Source organism: Mustela erminea, chromosome 7 (genome assembly GCF_009829155.1).
Source record: "Mustela erminea isolate mMusErm1 chromosome 7, mMusErm1.Pri, whole genome shotgun sequence".
In the NCBI taxonomy this organism is placed as follows: domain Eukaryota; kingdom Metazoa; phylum Chordata; class Mammalia; order Carnivora; family Mustelidae; genus Mustela; species Mustela erminea.
In genome coordinates this window covers 84,200,550-84,215,960 of record NC_045620.1, presented here as the reverse complement: position 1 = coordinate 84,215,960, position 15,411 = coordinate 84,200,550, and the positions used below count along the sequence as shown (strand labels likewise).

The 15,411-nt window shown below is 39.7% G+C and overlaps 2 protein-coding genes, 1 long non-coding RNA gene and 1 pseudogene across 4 annotated transcripts in view; 2 read left to right on the top strand and 2 right to left on the bottom strand.

The window, feature by feature from the left end:
- The window catches only part of ACTR2 (actin related protein 2), a 39,329-nt gene extending 38,709 nt beyond the window's left edge, over positions 1 to 620 (bottom strand). For both annotated transcript variants that reach the window (XM_032352286.1, XM_032352287.1), the window contains exon 1: positions 446 to 620. In XM_032352286.1, coding sequence (XP_032208177.1) covers positions 446 to 493 — 48 coding nt within the window. In that variant the 5' untranslated portion in view covers positions 494 to 620. The remainder of the gene's footprint in view (positions 1 to 445) is intronic.
- A 42-nt stretch (positions 621 to 662) lies between these two features.
- On the top strand, positions 663 to 4,038 carry LOC116595668. Its single transcript, XR_004287809.1, has 3 exons — positions 663 to 890; positions 1,540 to 1,737; positions 3,577 to 4,038. It is a non-coding gene; the product is annotated as an uncharacterized LOC116595668 (long non-coding RNA).
- A 471-nt stretch (positions 4,039 to 4,509) lies between these two features.
- Positions 4,510 to 5,346, top strand: LOC116596382 (annotated as a pseudogene).
- Positions 5,347 to 13,071: 7,725 nt separating this feature from the next.
- Positions 13,072 to 13,568, bottom strand: LOC116595667 (trafficking protein particle complex subunit 2-like). Its single transcript, XM_032352288.1, has one exon. The coding sequence runs from the start codon at positions 13,551 to 13,553 to the stop codon at positions 13,200 to 13,202; it is 354 nt and encodes a 117-aa protein (XP_032208179.1). The 5' UTR covers positions 13,554 to 13,568; the 3' UTR covers positions 13,072 to 13,199.
- Positions 13,569 to 15,411: the final 1,843 nt, after the last annotated feature.

Genomic DNA, 15,411 nt, shown 5'->3' with positions numbered 1-15,411 from the left:
ATTTCCTGCCTCCCGTTCGGTATCGTCAATGATACAGGAAGAGGAAGGCCTCTGGGTCTTTCTCCTTTCTGCAGAACCGGAGACCCGGGGGAATGGAACCCTCATCGAACAAACCTACCCAGTCTTTTACCCCTCCAGCCCTTTAGCCAAAGTGTCCCCATTCGGGCGCGGCGCCGGCCGCCGCCGGGCAGCAAGCTGGATCCCCCTCCAGTGTCGGCCTTCCCCACCGCCTCACCCCGAGTCGCGGAGGTGGCAGGCTCGGGGAGACCAGAATGGGATCGGTCCCCTCACTCCCCACGCCCGTGAAGGCCGGAAGCGCTGCCCCGCGCCCCCTGGTCCCGGCTGCCCGAGGGCCCAGGGGTGCAACCCGGACCACCGAGGGCCCACGCGCCACTAGCACATCTCCGCCCCGGCTTGAGGCCACGACTTCCCCGCCGGCGCTTACCCCGGTGCCGTTGTCGCACACCACCACCTTCCTGCCCTGGCTGTCCATCGTCGGTCCGGAAGAGAGCCGCCGCCGCCGAACGACCTAAGCCCCTACTGCCCGGCCCTTTCCTCTTCCTCCTTCTTCTTCGCGGCCCCTCCTTCGGGCCAACTTTCTTCCCCCAACCGGAAGTCAACGCCCGGCCCCACCCGCCATTTAAGATACAGCCTGCACGGAAGGGGTGGAGGTGGGAGGGAGGAGGCCGAGACGGGCAGTAGTGAGACCCAATAAGAGACGTTTAAGTTCGAAGCCCCGCCCACAACTCCTGTTTCAGCTTGGGCTCCCTCTCAGCGGTCGCGGTCACCGCCCACCCGGCTTCTTTTTTATGGCTTCTAGTTCCTGGAGCTTCGTGGGGCATTAATGGCGGCTGATCTAGGGGACGTTGAGGCCCAAGGCGCTGCAGGAGGTGAGGGCCTCCCTTATCCGTCAGCCAAAAAGAGGCAGGCAGGTGAAGGACACTGGATCTGTGCGAGATGGCAGTAGAATGTAGAGAGGAGACAGCCTGGAGGGTGGAGGGCAGGGGAAACAAATGGACATCTCTGTTGAACCTACTGTTGAACATGGTTTGGTGTGTCATGACTTCTAGGGCTCTTCAGGGAACAGAGCTGGGATGGATACACGCATATGAAGTCATGCATTTATACTGATACCTCCAATTCCAGCCCAACTGTTTTTTGCCCAATTTGCCCTTAGTCAAGAGAGCAGGAGTGGACACTTATCTTTTCAGGCCCCTTGCTCATCAGTTCTCTTCCAGCAGCACGATGTTCCTTCACACCTCTTCACTGTATGTACCTGTTTGAATCCAGAGTCTTGACTTTGAAATCAGATAGCCTCAGTTTCAAATATGGCTCTGCCACTCAAGGATTCGGTGATTTGTTTTTATCTTTGCCTATGCATACGAATACTAACCTCTACTTCCACGGGTGGTTGTGAGGGTAAAATTCTATGCATGGAGTATCTATTCAGTGGTAGTTATAGATTATTATTTACATACTTTTAAATGTATAGTTCTTTCTACCTATAATGCTTCTCTTTTTTTTTTTTTAACCAATCAGGAGACTTCTCATGCTCTAAGATCCAGTTGTCACATCTGTGAAGACTTTGCTGATAACCCTCAAGAGGCTCCTTACTCTTTCTTCACTAATTAGTTTACCATGGACATAGGAATAATATTTTTGTGCTTTTAACATTCAACAAATATTGGATGAGTGATATTAAAATTTATCTTGAAAAAATGCCAGCATTTTTGAGAGGTGAGAACTAGAATTGTGCCTTTCACACAGCTGTACATGTGCACTGACTAGATTAAAGCTTGGATCATAAACCACTCAGTCCAGTATTCTAATACTAGGCTGCCTCTCAGTTTTCACTTTGTTCTTTTATTAGACCAGTCGTTTTCAAACCTTTATAAGGGCTTAGGCAGCTTTATTCAAATTTAATCTTTCTAAAAATAATAATAATAATAAAATAAAATTTATTTATTTATTTATTTATTTATTTATTTATTTTAGAGAGTGCAGGATCATGGGGGGTGCAAAGGAAGAGAGAAACTCCTCAAGAAGACTCCCCGCTGCGTGAGGAGCCTGATGCAGGGTGGGCTCAATCCTAGGACCCTAAGATCATGACCTCAGTCGAAATCAAGAGTCCACCACTTAACTGACTGAGCTGCCCAGGTGTGCCCCCTCAAATTTAATCTTACATGGAACCTCAACGTATAAAATAAATTAAAGCTGCCATAATAGTGGAAAGTTTGAGAAATTAGAATGGATAGAAGTCTTCAGGGAAATATGTCTTCTCTACACCTATTTCAGTGGTTGTTGAAGTACCTTAGCCTACTGAACAGTGCATTAGTTCACAAATTACACATCTTCCTTTTGTGGCCCCAGTGCCTGGTGCTGTAAAATTTTCCTGGAAGTATATTTATTTGGTCTCAGCAAATTGAACTCAAGCATTGCTGTGTCCTTTTATTCTTCCTCTCTGTGCTTTTTTTTTTTTTTCTTTTTTACTGTTTAAGAGATTATATATATTTTTTTCTGATTATAAAAATAGTATATGCAGATGACAGAAAATATCAACAAATATCCATTTGCTTACTAATGGAAATGCAGCAAACCCTTGATCATGCAAATTCAGATGCAGCACTATTGGTGACTGTTTCCTACCTTCTATACCAGGTGAAACCTGGTCATTTCACTTTCCTCAAAATAATGTGATTACATATTTTAGGTGATTATTTTAGGGGAGTAGGAGAGGGAGTCTTCATATCTATCCTCTGTCATGGTTTTATGTATATTATTCCACACAAAAATCTTTCTAGACAGATATCCCCATTTTACACATGAGAAATGAGGGCTTGGGGTGCCTAGGTGGCTCAGTGGGTTAAGCCTCTGCCTTCAGTTCAGGTCATGATCTCAGGGTCCTGGGATTGAGCCCCGCTTTGGGCTCTCTGCTCAGCGGGAAGCTGGCTTCCCCCTCTCTCTCTGCCTGCCTCTCTGCCTACTTGCAATCTCTCTCTCTATGTCAAATAAACAAATCTTAAAAAAAAAAAAAAAAAGAAATGAGGGCTTTAAAATATTAAGTCCTGTAAGGTCATAGGATATGAAGTATACATAACAGATACCAGTATGTTGTTATTTGTCATCAGTGAATATTCTGAAGTTGAAAGAATGTTAGAAAAACCCAAATAAATTTAATACAAGGCTGATACACTGAAAACTACAAAACCTTGTTTAGAAAAATTAAAGAAGATCTAGATAAGTAAACATACCATGTTCATGGATTGAACACTCATTGGTTTGATTTGGTTTTTAAAGATTTTATTTATTTATTTAACAGAGAGATAGAGAGCACAAGTAGGCAGAGCCGCAGGCAGAGGGAGAGGAAGAAGCAGGCTCTCCACTGAGCAGGGAACCCAATGCAGGGCTTGATCCCAGGACCCCAGGATCATGACCTGAGCCAAAGACAGCTGCTTAACTGACTGAGGCCTGTAGGTGCCCTGAACACTCATTATTAAGATGACAGTTCTCTTCAAATTGATCTGTAAATTCAAATGTAATCTCTATCAAAACCCCAGCAGCCTTTTTTCTTTTTAGAAACAAGTTTGATCCTGAAAGTTATATGGAAATGCAGAAGAGCCAGAATAGCCAAAACAATTTTGAAAAAGAAAAGCAAAAGTGGCAGACTTCCACTGATTTCAAAACTTATTATAAGGTACGGTAATGAAGACGTAGGATATTGTCACAAGGATGGACATATAAATCAATGGTACAGAATAGACAGCCCAGAAATAACCTTACATTTATGGCCAATTGATTTTCAACAAATCTGCTAAAACAATTCAGTGGGGAAAGAGCAATTTTTTAAAAAAACAAATAGTACTTGGACAACTAGATATTCTTATATGTGGAGAAAAAGAAGAACTTTGATCCTTACTTCACACTATACACAAAAATTAATTCAAATGGATCATAGATTTAAATTTAGAAGAGCAGGTGAGCCTGGCTGGCTCAGTTGGAGGAGCATACAACTCTTGGTCTTGAGGTTATGAGTTTGAGCCCCACATGGAGTGTAGAGATTATTTAAAAAAATCTTTTAAAAATTAAAGATAAAAATAAATAAATTTAGGATAGCTAAAACTATAAGTTCTGGAAAAAAAAGGTGAGAAAAATATTTTGTTGTTAAGCAAAAATCGCTTAGACATAACACCAAAATCATGATTCATAAAAGAAAAAAATGATAAATTGGACTTAACAGAAATTTAAAAGTTTAACTCATGTATTAAGACAAAAGACAAAAGACAAGCCACAGACTAAAAGATTTTTGCAAATTATATATTCAACAAAAAACTTGTATCCAGAATAAATTAAGAACATATAACAATAATAATAAGATAAATTATCTAATATTAAAAGTGGGTGAAAGATTTGAGTAGACATTTCACCCAAGAAGTTTTATGAATGACTAATAAGCACATGGAAAGATACTCAACGTCATTATTCATTAGGGAAATATAAATTAAAACCATAATGAAAGTGGTGGCCTGCAGGCAGTAAGGCCATAGGTGGACTGGGTCTTGTGCTCCTCCACCAGACTGGTAATGCAGGGCCCCTCAGGCACTCCAGCTGGGACCACTGGGCAGGCTGCCCTCAAGGCTAGTGAGAGCTGCCAGGCAAGAGTCTTGCACTCCTGCACAGTTTTGGCATTTTCTTGCAGGGGCTGCTCTGTGCAGTGGCCTTCAGCATGTTGATTCTCAAACCTAAGAACCAAAGCATGAAAGAAGTCCCTAGAGGATATGGTTTTTAGATACTTCCAAACAAGTCATAGGAATGTTATTCATCCACTTTGCAAATGTGTACCTAGCAGATCTCATCGAATAGGACCCTTGTTCACTCCAGCTTTCTCTTGAGACACAACTGTTAGCAAGTTGCTCATCTCTGTGGACATGCAAGCCATGAGCATCTTAGTTGAGTAGCAGCAATGGGAGCTCCTGCATTTGGACAAATGTGGAGACTCGCTGCAGTGTGGAGCCCAGGTCCAGCAGTGTGCTTTTACATAGTGATCATGATTTTTGAGAAGTCTGTCACCTTCATCGTCCTCATACTTCAGTGGAAAAAGGTGGCCCATTGAGTCCCACTGAAAACCCGAATCTGAAATTGGCCATCATCATGCTGATTACCCTTTTTTTGTTGTTGTTGTTAATGCCTTAATGTTTTGGGTAGTGGATTACACTCTTAAATTCTTCAGCATGTCCTCTGGAAGAAAGAATACAATATTTTACAAAACCATAGTGTCATTTTATCTAGGAAAAGTTAGCAATAACTCCATTTTATCTAACATTCAGTCCATATTTGTATTTCCCTAGTTGTCCCTACCATGTTTATAGCTGTTTTTCCAGCTATAACCCAATCAGGGTTCAGATGTTATGTTTGTTGTTATGTCTCTCTCTTTAAAAAAGAAAAAAAAGATTTATTTATTTAGTTGAGAGAGAAAGAGAGCACAAGTGGGAGGGGCAAAGGGAAAGAGAGAGAAGATCTCAAGCAGACTCTACTCTGAGAATGGATGGAGCCCTAGGCAGGCTCCCATGAGATCATGACCTAAGCAGAAACTAAGAGTTGATGCTCAACTGACTGAGCCACACTGGAACCCTTTGTTAATCTCTTTAATCTCTTAATGTAAAATAGTCATCCTATTTTTTTTTTTCATGGCATTATCTTTTTGAAGAGTTCAGATCATTTGGCTATAGAAATGTTCCATGATCTGGATTTGCATGAATGCTTTCTTGTGGTTGGTTAAATTTTTAAGTGATGTTTATGCATAATGTTGTTATGGCATTTGATGATCCTGTAGACAGGATGTGTTACGTGGATATTCTTTGCTTTTGGCAATATAAAATTTACATCGTATTGATATCAGAACCAAGCAAAAATCTTGCAATACTATCAATAATGCTATTGTCTTGATTTAGATCTAGCCTAGAAAAAGTACAATTTTTATACATACATATGCACACACAGAAAAGCAGGAATCTGTGATTTGTGATTCCATAACTCTGTTGGGGAGGGGAATAAATACTATGAAAGTTAATAAACTAAATGTTTTACTATCCAAGTTCCTGACTTTATTTATTTATTCACTCACTCATTCATTTATCTATTTAAATTAGGCTCCTGCCCAATGTGGGGCTTGAATTCATGACCCTGAGATGAAGAGTTACATGTTTTACAGACTGAGCCAGGCAAGTGCCCTTTTTCTCAATGTCATTTAGCCTCTTACTTGTTTTTGGATTCTCTGTATAACATAAATACATCTCAGGGTTAGAGGAAAATAATTCTGAGGAGTTTATGCATTTTATGATACAATAGCTTTAAGGGTTTTAAAAAAAGATTTTATTTATTTGTTTTAGAGAGAGCATGCGGTGGCGGGGGCGGGGAGAGGGGTAGCGGGAGAGGGAAAGAGAGAATCTTAAGCCAACTCTGTTTTGGGTGTGGAGCCCAACATGGGGTTAGATCTCATAACCCTGACATCACAACCTGAGCTGAAATTAAGAGTTGGATGCTTAACTGACTGAGCCACCCAGGCGCCCCTAAGTTATCTTTTAATAATTGACCTGATTACTATTTTTGGCTTTTATTGTGGAAAATTTCAAACACATATAAAAGTATAATAAAATGAACCCTATGGGCCCATCAGCTAAATTCTGCAGTGATGGGCTTTCTGCTGTTCTTGTTTCATCAATTTTTCTTCACACACAGTTTTGTTGTTCTTGTTTGGTGGGAGTATTTTAAAGCAAATATCAGGGATCATACCTTACCTCTTTTAAATACTTCAGTATGTGTTTCTAACACATAATGGCTTTAAAAATATAATCATAATAGCATTATTATGCCCAACAAAATTAACAAATTCTTATTATCTCAATCCACATTTAGCTTTCCCTAGTTGTCCCCGAAATGTTTAATACATTTGAGTAGTATTTAATACTCAATCCATATTTAGCTTTCCCTAGTTGTCCCCAAAATGTCCTCTTTCTCTTTTTCATTTGGTTATTTCTTTTTCTTTTTCTTTTTTTAAAAGATTTTATTTATTTGACAGAGAGACAGCGAAAGAGGGAACACAAGCAGGGGGAGTGGGAGAGGGAGAAACAGGCCTCCTGCCAAGCAGGAAGCCCAATGTGGGGCTCAATCCCAGGGCCCTGGAATCATGACCTGAGCTAACGGCAGGAGCTTAACAACTGAGCCACCCACGTGCCCTTCATTTTTTTTTTTTTTTTCAAACAATATCTAAATAAGGCCTGCACATTGCATTCAGTTGATGTGTCTCTGAAGCCTATTTTAGTCTATGACACGTCCCTCTCTCTTTCCTTACACCATACTTTGGGTGAAGAAACAGGATCTTTTGTCCTCTGGAATTTCCTGATTCTGGATTTGGCTGATTGTATCCATGCAATGTCGTTTGTCTTGTTCCTCTAGCCTCCATATTTTTCTAGAAATTGGTGGTTAGATCTAGAAGTTTGATTAGATGTAGGTTCAACTATTTTGATAAAAGGGTTTCATAGACAGTGATGTACTTTTATTGTAGTGAAGTACAGAGATGTACTTTTATTGCATCACATTTGAAGAAACACAATGCGTGGATGTCCCACAGTTAGTGATGTTAAGATTATTCAGTGGATTTTGGTTTTATTGAATGATATATTAGAGAGTTCCCCATGAGTTTGCCACTTAATAGTAAAAGCAGTCATCAACGATTGTTGCCTGATTGGATCAGGAAGCAATCAAGTAGTTTGCCTGACCCATAATTTCTCATTTGCAAAGCTAATAGGTTTTGACCTAATTAGCCACTGTAGTTGCTTTCCAATAAAATTATAGCTTTAAAACTAGGTTAATTAAATTATTTTTAAAAATCAAAAAACAAAGCTCACAGGCACTTAGTGTGTATAAGCTATAGCTTTAGTTGGCATTTTAGTTGTGATAGTCCTCATTCAAAAGGTTCATATTTCTCCCCTCATCTCACTATATAAAAAAATTAACTCAAAACAGATCAAAGATTAAATTTAGGAGGTAAAATTATGAAACTCTTTTAAAAACTTACGGGGTAAGGATGCCTGGGTGGTTGGTTAACTGTCCAGCTCTCAGTTTTGGCTTAGGTTGTAATCCCATAGTTGTGAGATCAAGCCCTACATTGGCTCATGCTCAGTGTGAGCACTGAGATCTTGAGATCTCCCCTTCTGCCCCTCCTACTTCTGTTCTCTCTCTCTCAAATAAATAAATAACTCTTAAAACAACAACAACAACAAAACCCACAGGGGGCCGCCTGGGTGGCTCAGTTGGTTAAGCCGCTGCCTTTGGCTCAGGTCATGATTCTGGAGTCCTGGGATTAAGTCCCGCATCGGGTTCCCAGCTCCGCAGGGAGTCTGCTTCTCCCTCTGACCTTCCCCCATCTCATGCTCTCTCTCTCTCTCTCAAATAAATAAATAAAATCTTTTAAAAAAATAAAAAAAAATAGAAAAAACCACAGGGGGTAAATCTTTATAACCTTTAATTAGGCAATGGTTTCTTTCTTTCTTTTTAAAGATTTTTATTTATTTATTTATTTGACAGACAGAGACCCCAAGTAGGCAGAGAGGCCGGCAGAGAGAGAGGAGGAAGCAGGCTCCCTGCTGAGCAGAGAGCCAGACTCGGGACTCGATCCCAGGACCCTGGAATCATGACCTGAGCCGAAGGCAGAGGCTTAACCCACTGAGCCACCCAGGCGCCCTAGGCAATGGTTTTTTAGATATGATACAAAAGCACAAGCAATAAAAGAAGAAATAGATAAATTGGACTTAATCAAAATTAAAAATATTTGTGCTACAAAAGATACCATCAAATGAGTGAAAAGGCAACTTACAGGATGGAAGAAAATACTGGCAAATTGTAAACCTGATAAGGGACTTGTATCTAGCATATATAAAGAAATTTTAATATTCAATAATAAAAAAGAACTAAACCAATTTGAAAATAGGAAAAGGATTTGAATAGACATTTACCCAAAGAAGATATACAAAATGGCCAATAAAGTCATGAAAAGAAACAGAATGATTAATATCACAGAAATATTAGGTAAATGCAAATCAAAACCACAGTGAGGTTTCACTTCACACTCACTAGGATGGTTGTAATCAAAATGACAGATAATAACAAGTATTGACAAGGATGTGGAGAAATTAGAATCCTTATCTATTGCTGGTGGGAACGTAAAAGGTTGCTGGTGAGAATGTAAAATGGTACTGCTGCTTTACAAAGCAGGATGAAAGTTACTCAAAAGAATAAACACATTTAACATATGACCTAGCCATTCTACTCCTAGATATATAACAGAGAAATGAAAACATATGTGCATACAAAAACTTGTACATAAATGTTCATAGCAACATTGTTCATAATAGCCAAAAAGTGGATACAACCCAAATGTCCATCAACCAATGAATGGATGAACAAAAGGTAGTGTGTTTATATACACAAAATGGAATATTATTCAGCTGCAAAGAGGAGTGTAGTATTAGTACTGCTACATGTTATTACATGGATGAAACTTGAAAACATTATGCTAAGTGAATAAATCCAATTATAGTTCCATCTATAATTTATGATTCCATTTCTATGAGATATCTGGAATGGGCAAATTTGTAGGAACAGATGGTAGATTATGGTTGACTATAACTAGGTTATAGTCTAGGTTGACTAGGTTGGTGAATGTGGTGAAGGAACAGAGAAATGAGGACTGACTGCTAATGAGTATATGGTTTCTTTTTGGTTCTAAATTTGCTTGTGGTGATGGTTACAGTATTTACTTTTTTGTTTTGTTTTGTTTTATTGGGATGAAATTAACATACAGTGTTTATATATTTTAAATAAGTGAATTTTATGGTATGTGTATTAGATCTCAATAAAGCTTTTTTTTTTTTTTTCAAACCATTCAGGATAAAGGCTAAAGCAGTTCATTTTACAGGTGAAGAGAATTGCAAGTACAAAGACTCCCTGGGCCTAAAACAAGGAATGAACAAATGAACAAAAGAAAGAAAGAAAGAAGTGAGTTGCTAGGTTAATTGACAAATATTTGTAAACTTGAAAGCAGATAGAGGAATGGTAGTCATTAAACCTTGGAAAGCTTAAAAATTAATGCCTGAGGTTAGAATGGGGGAAAAGCAAGCTGCTTCTTGAGGCAGAAATCTGAAAAGGAATTGATTAAAAATGGTTTAAAAATTAGACTCCTGGAGTGCCTGGGTGGCTCAGTGGGTTAAGCCTCTGCCTTCGGCTCAGGTCATGGACTCAGAGTCTTGGGATCAAGCCCTGCATCTCTGCTCAGCAGGGAGCCTGCTTCCCCCCTCTCTTTCTGCCTGCCTCTCTGGCTACTTGTGATCTCTCTCTCAAATAAATAAATAAAATCTTTAAAAAAAATTAGACTCCTAAATATCCCCCTTCAGCCCTTGCAGCCAGATGACACCTGCCCTGCTCCCCATGCCATCCCTTCTGTCAGGGAATGGAGTGGCTTTTCTCTAGAGTGAGCTAAAGCCAAAGGGACTCTATTCTCAAGGACAGGCATAGTTGGGGACTACAGGGAGGTTAATGGGACATCTATATCCAAACCAGTGGGACACCCAGCCTCCTTCCTACTGAACTGCTAATAAACTGATAATCAGTTTTCCTATAGATACTGACAGCTGGGAATCTCCCTAACAAAAGTAGTCAAAGCTCTGCTAGGTCATACTTTAGTAAAACCCACTAGTCAACAGGACTCAGTGTTTAACACACAGCTTCCAGTCAGTTTTTTAGTCTTTCTCTTCTAAATATCACTGGACAGTCTGAGATTGTCAAACACTTGAGGAGAATCTCTAACACCTATGATAAAAACCAAAACAGTGACAATGTAGGAAAAAGAAGAGAACTTTTTTTTTTATTTAAAAGATTTTATTTATTTATTTGACAGACAGAGATCACAAGTAGGCAGAGAGAGAGAGAGAGAGAAAGAGGGAAGCAGGCTTCCTGCGGAGCAGAGAGCCCGATGCAGGGCTCGATCCCAGGACCCTGAGATCATGACCCGAGCCGAAGGCAGCAGCCCAAACCACTGAGCCACCCAGGCGCCCCAAGAAGAGAACTTTTAAAAAATCATTATAATTAATATCTTTGTGTCCTCAGAGAGATAAGAAAATTTTTAATAAGATAGAAAAAGTTCAACAGAAAGGTTGGGACAAAAAGGTTAAGACACTTTCCAGAAAGTAGAGTGAAAAGACAATAAAAGTGGGAAAAGGTAGGGAAAAAATTAAACTAGGGGATCTGGCCAGGACATTTTTTTTAAAAGATGTTATTTATTTACTTGAGAGAGAGAGTGAGCATGAGTAGGGGTGAGAGGAGCGGAGGGAGAGGGACAAGCAGACTTCCCGCTGAGCGGGGAGCCGGAAGTGGGGCTCCATCCCAGGACCATGAGATCATGACCTGAGCTGAAGTCAGATGCTTAACCAACTAAGCCACCCAGGTGCCCCAGGCCAGGACACTTAATATCAGAAAAATAGAACTTACGGAAAGAAAGAACAGAAAACAGGAGGAAAGAAAGAATTTGAGAAATAATACAAGATTATTTCCAAGAACCGAGAAATAATTTTCTAGACAATGCTCCATTTCTCAGAAAGTTATTGAAGTATGTACTCCTGGAAAATGAGGCAGTTATTCAAGAAATATTTAATCATGAGAAATAGAAGACGAGGGATTCACCAAGATAGAATAGAAAATAAGAATTACATAAATGATGGTAGAACAAAAATCCCAAGAAATCTGCTGTGCATCACTCTAGAGTCTGAATCAGGACAGTGTACTTCAGGAGGGAAATCAAGCTCTCCCTCTCTCCCCACATACGCATAAACATTAGATTACCTGATTTATTTTAAGGCTTTGAGGGGTGTCTATGTGGCTCAGTCATTAAGTGTCTGCCTTTGGCTCAGGTCATGATCCTGGGGACCTAAAATTGAGTCTGGCATCAGGCTCCCTTCTCAGCGGAGAGTCTGCTTCTCCGTCCCCCTCCACCTTTTCCCCTCCCCTGGCTTGTGCTCTCTCTCTCTCAAATAAGTAAATAAAAATTAAAATGAAAGACTTTGGGAGCTGTACATATGTACTTCTAGTGGAGAGCTTTATGATAAACTAGTGATTCCTTCTTAAACAGAGGAAAAATAAGACATTGATTAAATCCAGGGGAAATTTTTAAATTGTAATACAAAAGAAATATTATCGTATATACTACATGGCTCAGTATGAGTGGAAATACCAAATAATGGTCTAATCAAATATTATAATAATTGGATGCTAGGAGGATGAGGGGAAGGGAAGGGTATGTGTGCTGGGAGGAGTTGTAATGGAATTAAATGATCTTTCATAGTAGATGGTTAACGGATGGTGTTTAAACTGAAAAAGATCAGGCACCTGGGTGGCTCATTCAGTTAAGAGTCTGCCTTCAGCTGAGGTCATGATCCCAGGGTCCTAGGCTTAAGTCCCACATTGGGCTCCTGCTCCTCAGGAAGTGTGCTCCTCCCTCTGCCCCTCCTCTCACTCAATCTCTCTTGCTCTTGTGCCCTCTCTCTCTCTCTCTCTTTCTCTCTCCCAGATAAATAAATAAAATCTTAAAAAAATAATAAACTGAAAAAGATCAAGAAATAGCTGAAGAAGAAGCATGTTCAAATATAAAGACTTAAGTATCAGAAGAAACAACTAAGAGTTGAAGGTAGTTGTCTTGGGGAAGCAGTTCAGAGTAGAAAGGGTAAGGCCAGCACTGGCTGTTCAACATTATAAGCTTTGTAAAACCGTTTGACATTTTTTTTTTAGATTTATTTATTTATTTATTTCAAAGAGAGCATGCACGTGAGCTAGGGGAGGCACAGAGAAAGAGGGAAAGAATCTCAAGCAGACTCTCCTCTGAGCACGGAGCCCATCAAGGGGCTCCATCTATCGACCCTAAGATCATGACCTGGGCCGGAACCAAAAGTCAGTCACTTAACCAACTGAGACCCCCACAGACTCCTGGATTTTCCCCCTAAACTTTCCCAGGCTATTTAATCAAGTTACTTACAATATACACATTCCTGACAATACCCCATTGTAGCAACATTGTTATTTTCCAAAATTTTCTGCACTCAACTTAAAAGGTGTTCCTTCCCAAGAAACTGAACTTTTCTGTCAATTGCGCTTGATCAAACAGGAGAATTGGGTTCATAATGTGGATTCATTGCAAACTTTATGTATAAATCACAGTCATCAATAAAGAAGTGCTTTATTCCATCTTCTTGCCTTCTGTCAGGAAGCACGTGACCTACAGGAACAAATGCCGAAACAAACCAGTTCTTGAATTGGTCCGCAGTGTACCCGTCTGTATGGTTGGGCAGCCGCATGTTCTCAGCTATGGGGCTGAGGGCAGTGTGAGTGATGAGCCAATTCAGATGATGATGGTCAACGTTGGATTCTGCTTTCCCAGGTGGCAAAAACTCCATTTCAAAAACTGGATTATCAAGGTGGCCAGCAATTATAAAGCAGAAGCTTTCACACATTGTCTTTGAGCAACGCTCCTGCAGGGGAACAGTCAGTCAGTTTCCACCGCAGACCTGGGCTGGGCAACCTCTGCTGGAGCTCCCTGAAAACCATTTGACTTTTGTAACCTGTGTGTGAGTGTGTGTGTCTATGTCTCTGTGTTGAGTGTTGGTGGAATACCCAGTACTCAATAAAATGGCTGAATTATTGCTTTTTGGTCTTCTTTTTATCAAGGCATCCCTACCCTGCAACATAAATTGTAAGATCGTAGTGTATCTTGCTTAAATTAAATTTTAGCTCTTGGGTTGGGAGCTTCCTTAGGCTTCTATGTATAACAGGGACAACACTCTAGCATAATCTCATTAGTGGCACTTCTCCAAACTTTTACAACTTGATTATATATGTTGCTACCTCAACTCCACTACTTACGGTTGATTCTTACAGGCTTCTATTTCCAAGTTTAATTTTCTATCCTTGAGGCTTGCTGGCTGACTGGTACACAAGGACTCTTTTATTGCATAAATTTTATTATAAGTTGTATAAAAGATCTATACTATAATAAGAGGTATATTGCATAAGTAACGTATATAAAACTAAACATATATCCACTATAATGTGTACGATAAAACTGTGTCTATGGGGTATATTACAAAATGATGTTTAATTTTAGTGAAGATTATTAGAGGTTTTTTAGTGAAAGATAATGTGGATACCCTCCATTACTGAAAGAAACAATACACAGTCTATTAACCCAGTTAGTTTTAAAAAGAACACGGATTTTAGGGGTGCCTGGATGGCTCAGTGGGTTGGGTCTCTGCCTTCGGCTCAGGTCATGATCTCAGGGTCTTGGGTTTGGGCCCCGCATTGGGCTCTCTGCTCATCAGGGAGCCTGCTTCCCTCTCTCTCTTCCTGTCTCTCTGCCTACTTGTGATCTCTCTCTATCAAGTAAATTAAAAAAAAAACAACAACACAGATTTTAAAATACACACATGATGGTATATATTTTCTATGCCCTTACTTAGGCATGTAAATATATGTTAAGAGGATAAACTGATGTCCTCTTGGGAGAGTACAAAATTTGAAAGGGATCAAAAAGGACTTACCTTAACTAAAATATTCCAGTTTTTCTTTAAAACAGAGAGGATGTTTTCATATACTTCCCATGTAATTAAAAATTAATGTTTATAAGATAGATGTAATTTAAAATAAATTTTATTAAGGTAAAATATACATGCAAAAAAGTACACATGGAGTGACTGGGTGGCTCAGTGGGTTAAGCCTCTGCCTTCAGTTCAAGTCATGACCTCAGGGTCCTGGGATCAAGCCCAGCATCAGGCTCTCTGCTCAGCAGGGAGCCTGCTTCCCCTCACTCCCTGCCTGCCTGTCTGCCTACTTGTGATCTCTCTCTGTCAAATAAATAAATAAAATATTTTTTTAAAAAGTACACAAATGGCACTTTTATACTCAAGACGTTTTTACTAAGTGAACACAGCTACATAATCACACTGAGGTCAAGAAGTACGATATTACAAGTACCCCAGAAGATGCTCACTCTTCTCTAATCACTGTCCCACCTCTCCATCCGAAAGGCAAACAAAGACTAATGTTGCCCATTTTTTATTTTATATAAATGGAATCATTACTATATATATATATATATATATATATATATATATATATATGTCTCATTTGCTCAACATAGTGTTGTAAGATTCATTCATTCTTGTTGTTTCCTGAGGCTGTCATTGCACTCAGAATTTGACGATAAACAGATGACTTTTTAATAAGGGTTTAGTGCCCCTAAACAGTTTTTTAAAAACAACTAAGTAGGCTTGAGTTTCACTTTTCAAATGAGTTGGGGGAAAATCATGCCTGACA